Below are 21,528 nucleotides of genomic sequence, written 5' to 3'. Positions count from 1 at the left end.
AATAAATTACTTTAACAAAGAGAAAGCTTAGAAAATTAGGAAAATAAGGATCTAGTACCTTATCTGTTGTGTTATAGCAAAATATATTCTTGTGGGCTGAGAGACATTAAAAATACTAGGAATTAAGAAAAAACTTCTCACCAGCTTGACTGCTTTGTTATACATTTTCACATAGCTCTGAGAAAGAAGAACTTCCTCAATTTTGAAGGTCACTCCAGTAAAGCTCAGCTGTCGAGCAATGTACATTCCTCTAAGCTTCATATCCATAGCAACTATTTCCATGGCACCAACACCTCTGAATAAAATTAAAACACACAGTAACTATCATTAAATATAGTAGGGCTTTAATATAAGTGGGAAAGGCTTTAGCGGTAACACCTCTTTTAGACTGTAACCGAGAACAAATAGTGTATACTGTAAATTGCTTTACCTCCGTTCTACTGCTTGGATAAAATCACTGAATTCTCTAAATGGAGTTCCCTCACCCCATATTCCAAGACGGTTCATATAGGCCATGTTTCGTGGTTCAGAAGCACCTGAAAAATCCCGAAACAAAAAATTTTATAGCTGAAAAAATAACCTACACAAACCTTTCAAATAAAATAACAACTCACCAGTGGCACTAGCATAAACAACTCTGGCCTTTGGCAATTTGTTTTGAAGCTCTAGAACTGCTAAGCCTGTTTTGGTTGGCTTTGAGGAACCAACAGGACATAAGTTTTTTGCTTTATGACATTCATCAAACACTATCTGTACAGAATGAATTAAGGAACATAACACAGTAGCAAGTATCTCTAATCTTTAAGGAAAATTTAATGTTTATTTCAAGGCCTTGGGAAACATCCCAAATTTCTGGGGTGGTAGAGTGGGCTAAATTCAAGACAATCAGGAGGGGAAGAGATGCTGCTGATAATAAGCCCCTGAGCATTAACTTTTTAAAATAACACCAACAAGCCCATCATTACATCATTACAAACCCTTTGACAAGGCTTTGTCAAACCTAAACATTTTACCATATTTGCCTCCAACTGATTTCTTTTTAAGATTACAAACATAAATGAAGCCCTCTATGTGCCTCTCCTTGACATCACCCCTCCCTCTCAAGTCTGAGAGGCAACCACTAATTTTGGTATTTATATTGACTGGATATTTAATTCTTAATTAGAATGGAAGAATGAATCCACTGTGGCAAGAAATGTCCACCACACAGACAATTCTGGCAAATTTTCTAAGTAGAAGTACAACTGGTGACTAACTTAATCACTGTTTGAAAAACATTCCTCATGCATGACAGTGAAAAGGTCTGCCATGAGCAAATAGGTCTGGAAACCAGTAAGTTCAGTTTTTGTCCCCTTAGTCTTCTCAGGTGCTTTACTATGTAATATGCAGTATGAATCCCCAAAAGTGGAATACAGTATTCATCACTTCCCACACCTATTAACATTTTCCTAAACCAGGAGCTTAAATATTGGCCTTTTATATGACAGCTAGAAAAAAGACTCCCCCTTGGACACTGGGAAGTCATTAAAGCTCTCATCCAAGCAATTTCAGTTAATCTCAAGATGTAATTTTAAATGTTTATCCTCACATTCACTTTTGTGTCATTAAAAAATATAAAGAGAAAATAAAGAAATAAAGAAAAATTAAAAACATTTGTTGTAAAGGATACCACTCCATCGAAGTCATCACCGCACCAATGCAGAAGTTGTTTTAATCTAGTTTTATATTTACCGCCAGACTGACTTTCACCAATAAGGGAAGAATAGGTAGCAAAAATAACACCCTTTTTCACGCTCCCATTATGTTTGGAAGAAATTTTTCCATATTTAAACTAAAAAAGAAAAAAGAAGAATTTAACATATACGCTTTTCTCTCTGAAAAATCTATCCCACCCAAATTTCTATAGCAGGGAATTGGTGGGTCCATCACAGGTTTTTAGGGAAGTCAAAAGAGCCCCTAAGACCACACACAAAACTTCTACATATGTATACACACACACACATGCATGCACGCACCTATGTTTATATATACACACACAACTTCATGATACAATGATCTAGTTTTCATCAAAGTCTCAAAAAACTTTCTTTAAAAAGATTTTATTCATTTTATTTGAGAAAGAGAGAGTGTGTGTGTGCTTGAGCAGGGGGAAGGGCAGAGGGAGCAGACTCCCCACTGAGCAGGGAGCTCGATGACAGGCTTGAACCCAGAATCCTGGGATCATGACCTGAGCCGAAGGCAGATGCTCAACCGATTGAGCCACCCACGTGCCCCTCAGAAAACTTCTATCAACAAAAAAAAGATTATAAACCAAACCCCCTCCAAGAAAAAAAAGTCACAATATTCACACTACAAAAATATTGTGCACTTCCTGTATGTCAAGTCACTATAATTAAGTTCTAAGGCATATATAAAGAATTATGATTAATAGTTAATATACCCTTCTTCAATTAAACGGACTAAGAAATCAAAAATATTTCTAGATGCCAGTTACAGGTTTTTAGTTTTGAGCTGTGAGGAATCATTCAAGACGTAGTACTTTACCTACCAATCCAGTCATACCCACCCAAAAAAGCCAATGATGAGCAGAGCAACACTGAACCAACCTAGGGCTCACACAGAAAGTAGATTTATATTTACTTATTTTTTTTTAAAGATTTTTATTTATTTATTTGAGAGAGAGAGAATGAGAGAGAGAGCACGAGAGGGAAGAGGGTCAGAGGGAGAAGCAGACTCCCTGCTGAGCAGGGAGCCCGATGTGGGACTCGATCCTGGGACTCCAGGATCATAACCTGAGCCGAAGGCAGTCGCTTAACCAACTGAGCCACCCAGACTCCCTATATTTACTTATTTTCAAAAGGCTAAGAGAGAGGTACCTGCAGGAAATAAGTCTGCCTATTGTACAACTCCAGCTCTTAGTACATAAGAGGTCAGTAAAGATTTGCCAAATGAACCTTAAGATTCCTATCACATTAAACTACGCTTTAGATATTGCGACACATTTTCTTCCACTCGACAGAATTGTTTTAACAAAGGTACAGATGTAAAACTCCAGTGCATATACAAATATCCAAATCAGTCTCCAAGCCTCAACAATTCCCTATGTGCTGTGACTACCTATCCACACAGCTTTACTACACACTGCATCCTTATACTCAGTTATGAGTTTCAGCCATATAAGGTCACCTCAGAAACAAAGACAAAAAGAACACCAAAATTGAGAACTCCTTAACAACAGAGACAAGGCCTATTTTGGTTGCCACTAATACAACTGTACCTGGCATAGTACTCAATGCACAGTAACCTACAAACCAACAAGAATGGCTAGCACTCACCAATGCTTTCTGTAAAATGATTCACTTAATCCTCACAAGAACTCTACAAAGTAGAAACTATTATTCCCATCTCACTGATGAGTCAATATTTACTGAATGACTAACCAAATAGAAAACTTTCATACCTTGTTTAATGAATGAACCAAAATGTTTTTTGCTCCAATATCCCTCAAATCTCTTTCAGCATCATACTTTAAATCATTTGAAACACTGAACCTGCCACATAAAAAAGAAAAAAAAAACAAATTAAATGCAAATTCCATCAATCTAGCAGTATTCAGGATAAATAAAAACAGGGCTTGACACTTAAAAAAAAAAATACACCTACTCATTAAAACCCATCTCACATGCTGGAATAACTATTCACAAAATAAAGTTTCCACAGTCTTTGGCACTTACCATAATGCTCTTTTTCTACTCAACAAGTAATTTTCATAGATAATTCCTGCTATCGTCCTTCCTTTTCCCACACCAGCACCATCACCTATTAAGAAGCCAGCACGATCTCCATTAGGTAGGAATGTTTCATGTTGCTGAAAAAGAGAAAGCTGATAATCAATCTACTCCTTTAGATAACTGTGGTGATCAGTCTTTAAAACACTGTTGTAGGAATATATTAATGTGATCTATGTGTATACAAATGGCACACAGTTTGGCTCAATATGGATACTTTCTTTATATTTACTATGTATTCTTTCTGGCTACACTCACATGCACCAGGTAACTGATGTTACTGAAGTTAACAAATTGGTGAGCATTCTTCTGTGTCTCTTTCAATGCCTGCATAGACAAATACAAACTTTTCATCACATATAAATATGGAGGATGGTTACCTGTTCGGCTGTTACTTATTTACAGAAGTGGAGTACAAAACAAGTCGTCTCAAGAAACTGGCCTAATTAATTCATGGTTTTGAAAGCCAGTACAACACCCATACAATACCACAGTTCATTCAAAAAGCCACCAGGGTATGGGATTTTAGATCCTTTCTAGCATTCAGCAAGCAGGGTTAAAAGAGCTAAAACAAACAGTCATCCATCCATCCATCCATCTCCTTAATATATGTATTCTTAATCTAACAGTTCTATCGGATAGACTACCAATAATGGAATTGTTAGGTCAAAGGATATATATGTATTTTTCATTTCAAATAAGCTCTACGATCAGTGTGGGGCTAAAACTCATGACCCCGGGATCAAAAGTCATGCTCTATTGACTGAGCCAGCCAGGCACAATAGGCAATATGTATTTTCAACTTATTTATTTACTTATTATTTTATTTATTATTTATTTATTTAAAAAGAGAGAGGAAGCACATGCATGAGAGCCGGGTGTGGGGATAGGAGAGAGAGAATCTTAAGTAGGCCCCACACCCAGCACGGAGTCCGACGCAGGGATTGATCTCATGACCGTGAGATCATGACCTGAGTGGATCAGAGAGTCTGACACTTAACCAACTGAGCCACCCAGGCACCCCACATTTTTAATACACATCCCCAGTGAATTCCAAAGAGGTTATAACATGTTTCATTTCCAGTAGAAATGAACCCCCTGCATCCATGCTACGCCTTTAATTTTTTAACACACGAGGGGCACCTGGGTGGCTCAGTAGGTTAGGCGTCCAACTCTTGATTTCAGGTCAGGTCATGATCTCGGGGTCATGGGATCAGGCCCTGCATTGGGCTCCACGCTCAGCACAGAGTCTGTTTATCCCTCTCCCTCTGCTCCTCCCCCTGGCTCACGCACGCTCTCTAAAATAAAAAAAATAAATAATTTTCTAACACATGAAACTTTTGTAAAAATCACAAGCACAAGTTTTTCATTCAAGAAAAATTACCTTTGTGTTAAAGCAACTATACTACATGGACTAGGATTAAAAAATAAATATATTGTATGTAGTTATGAAATATTGCTTACCTGGGCTGCATAAGTAATTGCCTCAAGTTGTAATGCTGATAACCAGCCATTATCAATGGTTTCTTCAGAAATGGATGTTTTGTACCAAACATCAGGAGGAGTAACACTTGATAAAGAACTAGTTTCCACTACAGCATCTGGATGACGTAGGCCAATTTTTACTAAATGAAATTTTAAAATACTTCATTTTAGTTTTCTAGGTAATAATGCTCCCAGTTTTATTGTATAATATTGCCATATTTTTGCTATCACAGAGAAAATAAAAGTAACTAACTAACTATACACTCCAGGATACTAAAAAGGCACTGACAGGTGGTAAATTATTATTTAAATTTGATAAAAGGACCTAGTTATCAAATACTTATGGTTTAAATAGAGACCTGCTGATTTAAAAAAATCTAGAAAAATATCAACTTAGTTCGTATCACCAGGTTCTCCATTAGCAACAAAACGTAATCTTAAATTTGGAAATCTATTTGAGGGACGCCTGGGTGGCTCAGTTGGTTAAGCATCTGCCTTCAGCTCAGGTCATGATCCCAGGGTCCTGAAATCGAGTCCCGCATCGGGTTCCTTGCTCAGTGGGGAGCCTGCTTCTCCCTCTGCCTGCTGCTCGCCCTGCTTGTGCACTATCTCCGTGACAAATAAATAAAATAAAATCTTAAAAAAAAAAAAATCTATTTGAACGCATTAATATTTACAGCTTTGCTGAGCATTTGGTCTATTACTGAACAATGCCATTGTAGCAATGTAAAAGCAGCCATAGCCAATAAATAAATAAACTCAGGGGCATGGTTATTTTCCAGCAAAACTTAAACAGGCAATGGTCTAAATTTAGTTTGCTGACCTCGGTTTAAAGGGCCATAGATAAACTTTCAATTCTTTTATGAAAACTATTATGGGAGAGTGAAGGAAACCGCCCATTTCAGATACCACAACCTAAGATTCATTTTTTAAAAGTTTATCGTATGTATACGTTATTTTTAAGTAGACTCCATATCCAACGTGGGGCTTGAACTCATGACTCTGAGATCAAGAGTCGCATACTCAACCAACTGAGCCAGCCAAGCACCCCCTAAAGTTAATTTTAAATTACCAGAAATTATGGGATCCTGAAGTCGATACGTAGTTGGTAAACAGAAATTTTGAGTTTACGTAGTAATATCAGTGGCTTTTTATAGAAACTCAAGAGTACATAAAGGATTCCAGCCATATATTTTTTTCATCTTATCACCCCCATATAATGAAAAAGTGAACATTTTTACATCAAAGCTAAAACCTATTAATTTTTGATTTGACATAGTGGCCACTAAAAAAATAAATCATGGTTGTTATGGAAAAAAGGGCAGAAGTGTTAATGTACACCACTGAAATAAATAGCACATTTTATTTTTAAGATTCCCACTTTTTTTTTTTAAAGATTTTATTTTTTTTTCAACAGAGAGAGAGACAGCGAGAGGGAACACAAGCAGGGGCGTGGGAGAGGGAGAAGCAGGCTTCCCACTGAGCAGGGAGCCCGATGAAGGACCCGATTCCAGGACCCTGGGATCATGACCTGAGCTGAAGGCAGACGCCTAACAACTGAGCCACCCAGGCGCCCTAAGATTCCCATGTTTTTATGCTTTGTATAAAGTATAGAAAGCGAAGATGGATTTGTATCTCCGCAATTTATTATGATTTTATAATCACTGCTAATAAGAGCAAAATTACCTTGAAACAAAATAAAACCCAAGCTTTTTTACTCTTAAAGGACTTCAACCCAAAACAGTTCTAAGTTTCTAAGTTTGCATAGGGAAAATAACCCACAAATTTTCATGTATATATTTTAAAACATATTATAGTTCAAAATCTATTACAAAGCTCTTGTCAAATTCTGAGGTACCCAATATTGACAGATCCTAATAGATAATAACGTGTATGGGAAAGTTACTTAAATTCAAGAAGAACCCGGAAGTCTTTCATTATTTTGACAGATCCCAATGACATACATTTTATCGGCATATACTCTGCATAGGTTTCTGCATGACCCATCTCTTCTTCATCTTCTTCCTCTGGTTCATCTTCCTCTTTCACAACAGGGACCTTCTATAACACAGAGGGAGCACAATCAGAGATTGGAGGCCTAAGTAACACACAGAAAAAGTCTTCTGTAGGAATACTAAACAGTCTTCAATCTTGGAAACATGACATACCACTTCTATATTCCCTAAAATCTGGGTCACACTTTGCATCTTCCGTGTTTCTCCAATGTGTACAGATAATCCATGACCTAACTCTCATCCCTAACACAACACTGGGTCACTACAGGCTCCACCATCCTTTTAACCACCATTATCTCAAACTACTTTCCCCTTCAGTATTGCCTTCCACCTGCCCTGACGCCCAGAACTCTTTTTAATAACCTCAGTCTTCAATCCTCATTTCAGTACCAAGAACAGAAAGACCAAAAGATTTGGGGAGAAAAGGTGGATGAGCCCCAGCAGCTCATCCTACAACCTCAATGGCAGAACTCTGTTGAAGTTACACATCCCACCCTCGTTTCAGTGCACCTTCAATTCAGCTGTCTTCTTTCCATCGGACACTGAAACCAAAACCCCAGAAAATTCTGGATTTAAAGGTTCTTCTGAAGGACAGATAATCTACTTCAGGCATCTATGTCTCCAAACAACAATCATATGTAAGATAGCCAAGCACTTACTCTCCAAACCCTGGCACACCCAAAAATGCAATGGGAAGCTCTTAGTAACTACACCAGGAAAACGAGAATGAAGCCAGACTGTCTCAGGCAACTTGAGTGAATGGTTACCAGTCACATGTTCCTTTGTGTCTTCACAGAATCTTAAAGGGGTAAGGTAGGGAGGAACAGGGGAACAGAAAGATCCTGAACTAGCCTCCTCTCACTACAAGTAAAACCAACAGCAAAGCTCTTTATTAATGTGCTTGTTCAAGAAAAATACAGAGAAAAAGCTGTGAAACCCAGTATATGTAGAAAAGAAGAAGAAAAAGAAAGAGAAACCAGTCAGGACCTATAAGCAATGCCAAGGACAGCAAAGCCTTGAAAGGTAATGGCAGACTTTTTTGATTTTTTTTTCTTTAGTCTAGAGTATGATAGCTCACTAAAAGTGGGAGATGTAGATAAACATCCAATCAATCCATGGAATCCTCAGGAAAAAATCCAAAACAGATCTGAATGCTCTTAGAAAGTTTGCCAAAATGAGACTCAATTTCAGAAACTAGACAAAGTGGGGTTGGCCAAAGAAACAGATGTTAATCCCCATTCTGCTGTTATTTGTGTGGCCTTAAGCAAATCACTTAAATTCTGAGTCCTTCCCATCCCCACCTTCACCCCTTCCCCCACCTATCAAATAATGCATACTAAATGACCAGCCTTCCTTCTCTAGCTTATCTTCCCACATCTGAATTAAAAAAAAAAAAATTACCAAGAGTATAACTGGAAGATAAGTTGGTGATACTCTCTGGTCACAGGGACCAGACAGGTAAATTGCTAAGCCAGTAAAATGGCAACTGAGGGTCACCAAGCTTAGGGTCAAGGAGATAATCATGAGAGGGAGTGGGGAAAGACTGTGGTACCTGGAGAAGGCCTGCTGCACACACAACACAGGTGTTCACTACTCAACTTCAAGTGTATTTTACTAGGTGGGGAATGTGGACCCAGGGTTGTCAGGTACTCCTATTTTTCGGGATAACCTGGAGATCAGGATCTTTATGTGGTATCAACAAACTGAAAAATTTTCAAAATATTGTGAAGACCAAACATAACACATCTGTCAACTGGCTTTGATGCATAGTCTACCAGTTTGTAATCTCTGCTAGATGTTTCTTTTCTTTCCTTTTTTTCTTTAAAGTAAGGTCTATTCTCAACATGGGGCCCGAACTCAAGACTTCAAGATCAAGAGTCACATGCTCCACCGACTATGCCAGCCAGACGCTCCTGTTAAATGTTTCTTAACTCTAAGAACAACATAGAACTTTTGGCACATTATGGGCAACGTGGGCTGGACTGGGAATCTGAGCACTATGTACATTTCTTAAAGGAAAATGCAATCTTACTTTCTAAAAATCAACTTCCCCGTAAGTTGCTGGCACACAACCATTAAGTAAACTGAGTCCTGCCAGCATTCATTCTCCTGGTCCCTGTTCAAAACCTCAGGCACAGATTGCTGTCTTTCCAATTCCATATTCCATCCCCAAGTCCTAAAAATCCTTTGGTATTGTTACATGCAGTCATCTCCTATTATCCTTTTTTTACTTTCCCCTTACCTTTTTCCAATATTCTTTACAATCCCCCAAGTTTAGTCTCTTAACACCTCCCTTCTGGAGTACTTAACCAATCTTCCAACCTGCCTCTCTTCCCCACCTGACTCACCCTGAATCACCAACAGGATCCTCCACTTCCAGGGTCCCCCACTGGTGCTGCACCAAGTCCAAAGTCATTGTTTTTTTTAAGATCTATTTATTCATTTGAGAGAGAGCACACGCACGTATGGGAGCGGGAAGGGGTGGGGAGCAGAGGGAAAGAATCTCAAGCAGACTCCCCACCGAGCACAGAGCCCAGATCTCACAACCCTGAGATCATGACCTGAGCAGAAACCGAGTCAGACACCTAACCAACTGAGCCACCCAGGTGCCCAAAGTCTTTGGAACTCAACTCAGGACCCTCCACAGTGCCAAAATCAACCATTCCAACTTCCAACTTCCTCCTGGCTTACCGCCATCTAAACATATAGCCACCACCTCCTCTGTGCCTATCAATGCTTTAGCTCCCTTCCTAAAATGCCCTCTTAGAGTCTCTCCAAACTCAACACCTAATCTCCATTATACCTGCTCCACAAAATGAAGTCTTCCCAGGCCATTTGAGTCCAGGGAGATTTCCTCTTCCTCCAATTTCATAATCCTAATTGTGAGCATCTCAATGTACTTTTTGCTGTACTTTATACTACTTAAACCATGTGCTTGTCAAATTGTATGATTATGGAAGGGGGAGCCATGTAGTATACCTCTTGTACAAACCCACCACATACATGCAGTGTTATACACAGCACAGTTACGAAATAAATGCAGAGTTAATTAACCCAAGGCATTTCCAAAATTTAAGGAAAAAAATTACTTATAACTAGAACATTATGTGATCTGACAGCTCCTAACTAATTATTCAGGTTCAATCCCAAAATGGACATAGTTATCAAATACTTTAGTTAACTCCACATTATCTTTGTCTCTGATCAGATGAGATTCACAAAAAAAGGATGGCAGTACTGCGTGTGATACTAAACCCTATCAAATATGCAAGCTACAATAACCTTGTTTTTTGTTTAGTATGTCAGTTTATGTTAGAGATTTAATGCTTATTCATTAGTTCATGTAGTTGAGTAGCCCCCCTTCACCCAAAAACAAGTTTTCTGAGGGTCGTTTTAGAGCATTTTCAGCCAAGTGTACTTCCAAACCACACAATACAGATGCAGCTTTTGAAACTCACCATGGTTGGAGAAAAACTCCTCATTTTCATGTCGTTTATCCATATTCTTGCTACTTCTTTATTAGAAGATTCTTTCTTTACTGTACCATTGCTTATATCAGCTGAGGGGAAGAGTTATTAGATTTTAGAACAAAATCTCAATTTCTTTTCATTAAAGTTTTACTAAAAAATTTTTTACATTCAGGTTTAAAAAAAAATGTTAAATCTAAGGAGTCAGTAAAGTTTACTGAATTCACAAACCAAAGAATACCAACCTACTTGTCACTAACTTAAAATAAGAATGAAAACATTCAAAGCTATGTGTTATCACAGAGCTAAGATTTAACCTTAGAAAACAAGTAACTTAAACAGAAATGTGTAGGAGACTTGAGACCTAGTTATGAAAAGGACATCTTAACCAGAAGTGTTTGATAGTGTATTTTAATACAAATACCAACAACCAGCATTACCTTGGGACACTTCACTTGGTTCATCAAAAACAAACAAACCAGAATGGTGTTATTACCAAGACAGAATCAATCTCATCTGAGTTGGTGATACTTATTTTCGAGGCAAATAATTATTTCTTGGAAGAAAAAAAAATTGGGGAATTCTATTTTCCTCCTCTCCTCAGAACTAAGATCCAAACAATAAATCTTTTCTTCTTCTATACCAGTGGTTTACAAACTCTATACAGATACAGCAAGAGAATCCCTCAATCCAAGTATCAGGCCAAGTAGAACTGCTTGACTGAGTAGCCTAGAGCCGCTGTAACCAGCCTGCATCCCTGAAGCACTCACTTCAGGTACTTGGGATTTCTGAGATCAGTGTGAAAATCACACCAGAATAACTGATTAACACCTTATCTGTTCTACCAAAAGACAGGGAGTGTATGGGAGACTGTCACTTGGGACACCAAAATGACAACTGAAGTGTTAACAAAATAAAGAGGCTGGAACAGAGATAACAAATTAATGTGTTTAATGTAACTGTGGGAGAGCAAGTGAACAGTTTGCAGAGTACAGAACTGGACCTTACATGAGAGCTCAGAACCCAAACAAGAGAGCCAAAGGGCTCAAGGCTCCAGAAGGGGCAACACCCACAGATAAGTGAGAAGGGAACATGCAAAACCTTGCTCGTTGCAGTTTCATACTTTTAATGTTCTTCCCTTCCAGTAAAAAGATGACGCTCTGCTACAACACAAAAGTATGCTTATCTCTGGCATTCACTTACATGTTTCTTTTTCAGCCCTGGTCTAGTCTGATAGTTTCTCAGGCTTCCACAAAAGGATGGCCTTGACTTGTAGTCTGTCTTTTTAAAATTACTCCACTGGATGTGGGAGATGTTACTGTACTAAGCATTACTCAATTAGCTCCAAACCTATCTGTTTTGTTTTACTTTCCAAACTTCCCTCACAATAGCACAGTCTTCTTTAAATTATGAGAACATGTGCTGATTTGAAGAGTGGAATACTCAGAAGCCACTCACATAAAAGCAGCAGGATTTCTCCTCAAACCCAAAGACTTCAATGACAGCTGCTTCCACTAACTGCTGATCATCCTTGTCTCCCAGGAGTCATTCCAGATGCTGCCCTGCACCCCAGCTAGGTCAGGGCCATGCCTGCTCTCCATGGTGGAGCAGAGTAAAAATGAGCCCTAAGACAGTTAAAATGACTTCTTAATGGGAACGTAGTTACCAGGTTGCAGTCAGTTCAGGACAATGACCTTGAGAGTATACTACAGCCATAAGGACACAATCGTATGGACTCAAACAAAAGATTAGATTATCTGATATTTTTAATTACATCTGTCACTAAAGACAAAGTTAGTTCTGTATCACCCTACAAACTCTTCTTGGCCATTGCTTTAGAATGTCCCAGCCCTCTACTTCACAAACATGAGCACAATTTCCAAGCAGTCCATTCTGCCACAAAATTATATATTGGTCTATATCAGGTATTAAAACTTATCTCCCAATATTAGAAAAATAAGGCAGCTTTTGGAAAAGGAACTGTTTAATACTTATCAGCTCATTCCAAACCCTAATAAAATGCTATTTATGTACCAGTATAAATCCTCAGGAACCTCCAAGCCCAAAGAAATTTACAAAAAAAAAAAAAAAAAGGCACCCATTCCTAGGCTAAAACTATAAAATAGTGGTCAGCTCAGAATACAACTGAGGTCAGTTATCATTTCCAACTGTGCCACCACTGTACTGTTATATAACAGGTACTCAAATACACTTCAGCTGAATGTAGAAGGGAAGGGAAGAATATCCCTCTTGAGAGTTCACGTTTTTCAGTTTTTAAAACTTTACTACTAAAATTGATGTAGTCAAGATTTTAAAATACATCTAATAACTCTACTTTTTTAAAAAAGATTTTATTTATTTGACAGAGAGAGACATAGCGAGAGAGGGAACACAAGCAGGGGGAGTGGGAGAGGGAGAAGGCGGCCTCCCACAGAGCAGGGAGCCCGATGCGGGGCTCGATCCCAGGACCCTGGGATCATGACCTGAGCCAAAGGAAGACACTTAACAACTGAGCCACCCAGGCGCTCCAATAATTCTTTTTTTTAAAGATTTTATTTATTTATTTGAGAGAGAGAGAATGAGAGATACAGAGCACGAGAGGGAAGAGGGTCAGAGGTAGAAGCAGACTCCCCGCTGAGCAGGGAGCCCGATGCAGGACTCCATCCCGGGACTCCAGGATCATGACCTGAGCCGAAGGCAGTCGCTTAACCAACTGAACCACCCAGGCGTCCCGCCCCAATAATTCTATTTTATCCTTAAAAATTACCTTACCAAACATGAAGCTTCCTCTGAACACTGCACTTAAAACTATAACCTCTTTCTGCCCCACACCTCATTTTCTCTCCACAGCACTTATTCCTTTCAGACACACTATATAACTTCTTTATTTTGTTTATTGTCTCTCTCCACTAGAATGCAAGCTCCATGACAGCAGAAATCTCAACAGTTTTCTTCCCAGCCACAGCCTCAAAATCCCAGAACAGTGCTTGGCACATAGTAGGCACTCAATAAATATTTGTTGAATAAATGAGCAATAACATTCTAAAGAAAAACTAACAATAAAATCTATATTCATTATCCATAAACAAACTTTTTAAAAAATGTAATCAAACCACTGTTGAACTTTTCCCCTTTAAACCCTATCCTTAGGGGTGCCCGGGTGGCTCAGTCATTAGGCGTCTGCCTTCAGCTCAGGTCATGGTCCCAGGGTCCTGGGATAGAGCCCTACATCAGGCTCCCTGCTTGGCGGGAAGCCTGCTTCTCCCTCTCCCACTCCCCCTGCTTGTGTTCCCTCTCTCGCTATCTGTCAAATACATAAATAAAATCTTAAAAAAAATTAAATAAACCCTATCTTTAAAGGATTAGCCTGTGGTGATGGTTGAACAACTCTGTGAATATACTAAAATCCATTCAGCTGTGTACTTCAAAAGGATGAATTTCATGGTATATACAATGTATCTCAATAAAGCTGTTTTTTAAAAAAGGGTTATAGGGTGCTCATTCTTTAAGAAACATATAAATAGTATGGGGCACCTGGGTGGCTCAGTTGGTTAAGCGTCTGACTTTGGCTTAGGTCGTGATCTCGGGGTCCTGGGACCAAGACCCCCCCAATCCTCTCTGACAGATAAAATCTTTTTTTAAAAAAACGAATTATTTTACAATAAAAAAATGTATGTATCTTACTTTGTTTTAAAAAAATGTTTATTTGAGAGTGTGTGTGAGCAGAGGGAGGGGCAAAGAGGGAGGGAGAGGGACAAGCCGACTCCACACTGAGGCCTATGCCAGGCTCAATCCCAGGACCCTGAGATCATGACCTAAGCCAAAATCAAGAGTCAGATGCTCAACCAAGGCACCCCAAAAATGTGTATTTTAAAAGAGAATTTACTAAATACACAACTACTCACAAGCAATGAAGCCAATGACAGGCAAACTAATAAAACTGTAAAAGTCAGAGTTAAAGCGTAAAGTATCAGTTTAAAGCTAGTTACCTCACGCATGGTCCACGGACTACCAGCAATAGCACCTCCAAAAAGCTTGTTAGAAATGCAGAATCTTGGGCCCTACCCCAAGACCTACCAAATCTGATTCTGTTTTTGAACAAGATCTCCAAGTGATTCAGAGGCACTTCTCAAGTTTGAGAAGTACTGATTTAAAGGACTGAGAAAATGTTAACCAGTTATTCCCAATATATAAAACTGAGATCTCATGGTGATAATTAATGTAGCCACCTGGTAATTCCACACTTCATTTCAAGGTAAATGCTAGGGCTCCTAAATTTCTCCTTCCTTTGAATTGTATAAATACTGTAACTGTACAAAGTCATACAGATATGTCCTTCACACCCAGTTCGTTTAAGACCCAAGGAAACCCTGAAAAACACACTGACACATCTTACCAACAGGAGCCAGCTGACACTACTGAAAACAGACAGACTTACTAGCTGCTGTTGCAACTGGCTGAGCAATATTAGCTGGTGGCTTCAGTTTCATGAGTTCATTCAGACTATTATTTTTCAGCAGATCCTTCAGCTGAACCTGGTCTTTTGAGGGTGCAGAGGTCATGGCATTTCGTACTGCTGGTGCTGAGACTGAAGGGCGTGTGTTTGCAGTAGTCTGGATAAACTTTGTTAAAGTGATGGTCTGCCTATTTGTTGTTACAGGCGGTGTCTTAGTCATTACAATTGTAGATCCCAGGGTTGGAAGCTGATTTATTTGATTCAGCACAAATGTTGTAGTAGATGGAGGCTGCTGCTATAAAAGAAAACCGTAATACATCAGACCACTGAGAAGTACTGAACTCTCTAACGTGGCTTAGATTCACCAACAGGGGAGGCCATTTAAACATCTAAAACTGACTTTAATTCTTACTTAAAAACTGGCACTGTTATTTTTAATTGAATATGCCTAACTATAAACTACCAAGTTAAAACACACCACTTTGAGGGAAAAAAAGGTACAGTAAGAGTGAGACATTTTCTACAATTGTCGGGGGCAGCAAGCATAAAATGGGACTATCCTCAGTAAGCTGTGATATGTAATGATGCTATATAATACAAGGACTAGAAACAAAGAATTTCTAATCCCAGCACTGCCCCAACTAGGTCGATAACTTTAGGCAGATCACTTCACCCCCAGAGGCCCAGGCTCTCTGGGATCCATCTTCCATTGCTAGCATTCTATGATTCTTGTCCAATGCTTTGTTTGCTATCATACAGACTATACCAATGTTTAGAATTTAAAAGATAAAACCACCAAGCAGAGTTTTAAATACCTATGCTGCATGAATGATCCAGTCAATCCACCAATTATCACATACTGGTGATAATATGGGTACTACCTCTGAGCCTAAGACAAAGCTACATAGCATTTTATTTTTTATAGTTGGGGGTAGAGGGAGGCATTAGGAACTGGACAAAAATGCAGTAAAAAAAGGTCAAAGATTGGGAGGATCACAATGTGTCTGTGACTACAATGGACTGAAGTACAATCAAGATATTTTTAAATTTCAGTCTATTTCTACTTCCTTTCCTCCTCAAACTATTTGTTATTTTTCCATGACTCCTATAACAAGAATCTTAGAGATTACCACTCATCACTCTTATTTTTTAAAGCAGGCAGCTTTGGGGTGCCTGGCTGGCTCAATCGTAGAGCATGCAACTTCTTAATCTAGGGGTCGTGAGTTTGAGCCCCATGTCGGGCATGGAGTCTACTTTAAATAAGTAAAGCAGACAGCTTTTTATATACACACACACACACACGATTTATTTATTTAAATAATCTCAACACTCAACGTGGGGCTCAAACTCTTGTGAGATCAGGAGTCACATGCTCCACCAACTGAGCCAGCTAAGCATCCCACCACTTATCACTTTTAAATAAAACTCTCTACAATAATTTATCATAAGTTATAAAATTTTTAACCAGGTTTCTAATAATTTTATATGCTCGGCTTAAGTTAATAATTGCTGTTTAAGGTAAAATCAGAGGAACTCTATATTTAAAGCACAATTACCATTACATAAAAATCACATACTAATGGACAAAAGCTGAAATCAACAAGGAAAAATGAAATGTGTAGTGGAATAATGTGTAACTCATCTTTACTTCATGAATTTTGTATCATTTACAATAAGTAAATGCAAAAAACTCTGTTTTGTCCTAATTATCTTTTGATCAACGTAACTACAAGAAGAATGAAAAATGTTTTATCAAATAGGAGCTGAGAGTAGCATATTGGAAAGTAGCAAAAAACAGAACTGGTAAGATAAAACTACTTCATATTACAGGTTATTTTCTTACTATAATTCAAAGCCATTTTAGCAGTCATGCCAAATGTAAATCATTCTTACCCTAACATTTAGTAGCGCTGGAGTAGGTACCGTCTCTGGCTCTGGTTTCACAGGAACTGCTGCTTCAGTCTCCAAACCTAGTTCTAATGCACTAAGTGGCATGGACTAGAGAGAAAACAACATCAGAGAAAGAAATAAAAAATGATGGCAGTGAATTGTTTCAAGAATAAAAGATTATTTACTAAAACAAAAAAAATGTCAAGTTTTAGACTCAAACACATTGTAAAATCTCTGATACCAGGTAGGAACTAATAATCTTTGGAAGTGCATCTTCACAAAACTATACTGACAATCTTATTTTTACTTTCAGAGAATGTACATAGTGAAACCTCAGAAGAGGGTCCCTATAAAGTACAAACCAGTAAGGAGATTAACAAACCTCCCACAAGAGCTCTAAGCAATTCGTCTCTTAAATCAAAGCAGGAAATGTCTTCTCACTGCAAATATTTTCCATCTCATGAGTGAAGACTAATATAAAAATAACACACACATGCTTATTTAAAATTATGTCTTAATGATGCCTGTCTCCATAAGTAGAAATTAAAATTAAGAAACAATCTACCTTTTACAGAGGCTTAGGGAAACTCTTACCTGCTGAACTGAAGGAGTAGGTGTTGGAGTTGCAAGCCCTGCATCTCCCCCATCAATATCAAAGAGGTCATTCGGACTAATTCCACTCTCACTCAAAGCAGCAAGCAGTAAATCTTGCCCTGGCTCCACCATCTTTAGAACAAAATATTTAATATTAACATAAAAAACTTAAAATGCCAATTAACTCTCTTCTAAATACACACCAACATCTTCTACCAGATCCATCCATTTGATATTTATGAAGAATATGCTACATAGCAGGCAAGAAGGATGAAAGAGAAATAGTCTCTGATTTCAAGAAATTCACAGTAAGATGAAAACAGCAGAGAAATATGTAAATCACAGCAAGAGTGTATGTGTACAAAATGCTGTGGGAACAGAGAAGGAATGCTGAACTTTGCCTGGGGAGAGAGGTTACAAAGATGACTGTGGAACTGAGTCTCAAGGAAGAAACCACCAGGTGGATAAGGATCTTCTGAACAGCGCATTCAAACTCACGGAGATATGAAAGACTTGGCGCTCTTTAAGAACAATGGTTAGAGTAATTCATTGTTGGTATGGAAGTTCAGAACAGAAATCTAAGCCTCAGGCAGGTGATGACAAGAGATGCGGAAGATACCACCCATGACCTTGTATACCATGCTAGAGTGTTCAGTTAATCCCACGGGTAGTGGGGGTCAGAAAAGAGTTTTAGATAGAGAACTGCATGACACAGTCAGATTTGTGACTTAGATTATTCCGAAGAAGTATGGGAGCAAACTGAGAATGGGTAGAATAAGACCAGAAGGAGGGAGACATTTTAGGTAACTGCCACAGCAGACCAAGAGAGAGATGATGTGGGGCGCCTGGGTGGCTCAGTCAGTTAAGCATCTGCCTTCGGCTCAGGTCATGATCCCAGGGTCCTGGGATGGAGCCCTGCATCGGGCTCCTTGCTCAGCGGGAAGTCTGCTTCTCCCTCTGCCACTGCCTGTCCCCCTGCTCGTGCACGTTCTCTAATAAATAAAACCTTAAAAAAACAACAAAAAAAGAGAGACGATGTGCTATAATAGCAGGGTGTAGAAAAAAGGGGGGATGAATTTCATTAGGAAGGACAATCCATAACACTTAAGTTTATTATAAAAGCTCAAAATGGAAGAGAATAAGAAAGACACAAAAAGCATGAGTTGATGGATGATTAGATTTAAGCCAGGAGAAAGTGAAAAAATAGAACACTGAGCCTGGGAGACCCCAAAATGAGTTTATATAGAGTTTAGCGAGAGAAAAATACCTATTTAGGAACAAGCAAATACATTTTATTTAAAGGTTTTATTTATTTATGGGGGCGGGCAGAAGGGGAGGCAGAGGGAGAGAATCTCAAGCAGACTCTGCGCTGAGTGTGAAGCCTGAAGTGGGGCTCAATCCCACAACCCTGAGATCATGACCTGAGCTGAAACCAAGAGTTAAGACGCTCAACCGAATGAGCCACCCAGGTGCCCCGCAAATACATTTTAGGTTGGGTTTTCTTGATACAATATATCAAAGTAATTTACCACCAAAATGGATTTTTACCCATTTTGTAAGGGGAAAAAAAGCTTAACAGAACTTTGATTTTTAAAGTTTGTCATTAACTTAATCTGAAATAACCAACTTATATAGACATGAAAAGTGACTGTACTTGTTTTTCCCAAAAAACTAATTTCATGTTACATAAATAACACACTAACCTTTTTTTTTTTAAAGATTTTATTTATTTGAGAGAGAGAGAATGAGAGAGAGCACAAGAGGAAAGAGGGTCAGAGGGAGAAGCAGACTCCCCGCTGAGCAGGGAGCCCAATATGGGACTCGATCCCGGGACTCCAGAATCATGACCTGAGCCAAAGGCAGTCGCTTAACCAACTGAGCCACCCAGGCGCCCAACACACTAATCTTTAGCTAGTTCATTTGTTCTCAGGCTGTGTGAAAAATTGTCACTGTTTTCATTCTGTCCTACAAAAAGAAAGGTGTTAGCCTCTTTGACCATGACTTCCAACATATAAGAACTACTATTTCAAATGAAAGTATGATATTTAACAGAGAAATCCTCTACTAGGTAGGTCTTTGTCACATAAGCCTATACATCATTTAGAAAGAAGTTCAAGCAGAAACATGAACGAGTTTAAGGTAGAAACCACAGATATCCAGAAATGAAACTCAGGCAGACCTACTGTTTAAAGGGGGGTCTTAAACAGATAGCCCCAAGGAAGAAGAAATAGCCCAAAGATTTCCCCAGAATTTTTCAGAGAAAGGAAAAGTCTATGGAAAAATACGTTTTGAGCAGGAAGGAGGAAGGTAAGGACGCTGACAGTGACTAAGTATCTTTAACAAGCCTGACACAGTGTTAGGCTCGTTGTGTACACTATGAGACCACAACAACCCCGAAAAAGATAGACATTATAATTTTTTAGAGATGAAACTGAGGCTCAAAAAGCTTAAAGTACCTATACCTACCCAGACCTAGATTGTTCAAATTCCCAAACCCCATGCATTCTCTTTCCAAAGAATAGATCCAGAAGTCAATGTTGCAAACCTAAGTTTCAGTATTTAACTTTGGAATAAACGCCAGTCTGAGGTTAAAATCGGAACGGAGATAGATTATTGGATAGCAAGATGGAAACAGTATGAAGGGACTGAACAGGGGACAAATAGAGAAATGTCCCGATATAGATTTAAAATAAAGTTGATCATTTTTCTAACATAGACACAGCTGACCATACTTTACAAATTATCCTCGGGGCGCCTGGGTGGCTCAGTTGTTAAGCGTCTGCCTTCGGCTCAGGTCATGATCCCAGGGTCCTGGGATCGAGCCCCGCATCAGGCTCCCTGCTCAGTGGGAAGCCTGCTTCTCCCTCTCCCACTCCCCCTGCTTGTGCTCCCTCTCTCGCTGTCCCTCTGTCAGATAAATAAATAAAATCTTAAAAAAAAAATTATCCTAGTACATAGTACAAACATGTACCAAGAGAGCTAAATCAATGCTTTAAAAACATTTCAACCAGGGCGCCTGGGTAGCTCAGTAAGTTAAGTGTCCAATTCTTGATTTCAGCTCAGGTCATGATGCCAGGGTCGTGAGACTGAGTCCTGTGTCGGGCTCCCAGCTCACTGGGGAGTCTGCTTGAGATTCTCTCTCTCTCTCTGCCCCTCCCCGCCAACATGTGTGCACACTCTCGCTCTCTCTCAAAAAAATAAATAAATAAATAAATAAATAATAAATCCTAAAACAGCAACAACAAAACATTTCAAACTACATTAAGACCAATGATCTGTGAGAAAAGGGGGTGGTTGTGGCCTGCTTGCTATGGCTAATCCTGACCTAGATTAATAGAACTCCAGAGACTATCAAAATGTCATCTTTTTAAAGTAAATACTGAAAATAATGATTTATTTACATTTGAAACAAAAATACATTGTTTTAAACCAACGACTCCTAAATGACAGACCAAAGAACACTTGGAAGCCAAAGGATCCATTAATCCATTAGATGCACACCAAACCCTGTCTAATTATACTAAAAAAGTACAGAAACATCATTGATGAAAGCCAACAAAAATCAGAGAAGCATTACTAAATTCATGAGAGGTTTTTGAAATGTATTTTCTGAACAATGAGCAATGAAAGTACAAAAATATCATGGAAGGGAAAAATTTGGGGGGAAAGTTGGTATTTTTACAAGAAATTAATAGTACAGTTTATAACACTATCAGTGACCTACTGAAAACTCTTTCACAGGTATCATAACTTGAGACCTCTGAGTAGTGACTTAATAATGACAATGTCTTTTATAAACTATTTTTTAAGAATATTTTATTTATTTGAGAGAG

At 38.7% G+C, this 21,528-nt stretch overlaps 1 protein-coding gene across 3 annotated transcripts in view; it reads right to left on the bottom strand.

Moving 5' to 3' along the window:
- Positions 1 to 21,528, bottom strand: part of SBNO1 (strawberry notch homolog 1) — a 57,729-nt gene that overhangs the window by 30,612 nt on the left and 5,589 nt on the right. Inside the window, exons 2-13 of one of the 3 annotated variants that reach the window (XM_027575425.2) lie at positions 17,696 to 17,827; positions 17,105 to 17,209; positions 15,194 to 15,506; positions 10,747 to 10,847; positions 7,238 to 7,334; positions 5,253 to 5,413; positions 3,735 to 3,868; positions 3,461 to 3,551; positions 1,670 to 1,831; positions 615 to 750; positions 431 to 536; positions 142 to 295 (exon numbers count right to left, since the gene is read on the bottom strand). In XM_027575425.2, coding sequence (XP_027431226.1) covers positions 142 to 295; positions 431 to 536; positions 615 to 750; positions 1,670 to 1,831; positions 3,461 to 3,551; positions 3,735 to 3,868; positions 5,253 to 5,413; positions 7,238 to 7,334; positions 10,747 to 10,847; positions 15,194 to 15,506; positions 17,105 to 17,209; positions 17,696 to 17,827 — 1,692 coding nt within the window. The remainder of the gene's footprint in view (positions 1 to 141; positions 296 to 430; positions 537 to 614; positions 751 to 1,669; positions 1,832 to 3,460; positions 3,552 to 3,734; positions 3,869 to 5,252; positions 5,414 to 7,237; positions 7,335 to 10,746; positions 10,848 to 15,193; positions 15,507 to 17,104; positions 17,210 to 17,695; positions 17,828 to 21,528) is intronic. The other 2 variants (XM_027575427.2, XM_027575426.2) reach the window with 2 other exon arrangements.

This window comes from Zalophus californianus, chromosome 14, assembly GCF_009762305.2.
Source record: "Zalophus californianus isolate mZalCal1 chromosome 14, mZalCal1.pri.v2, whole genome shotgun sequence".
NCBI lineage: Eukaryota > Metazoa > Chordata > Mammalia > Carnivora > Otariidae > Zalophus > Zalophus californianus.
This window is presented reverse-complemented; position numbering and strand designations above follow the sequence as displayed.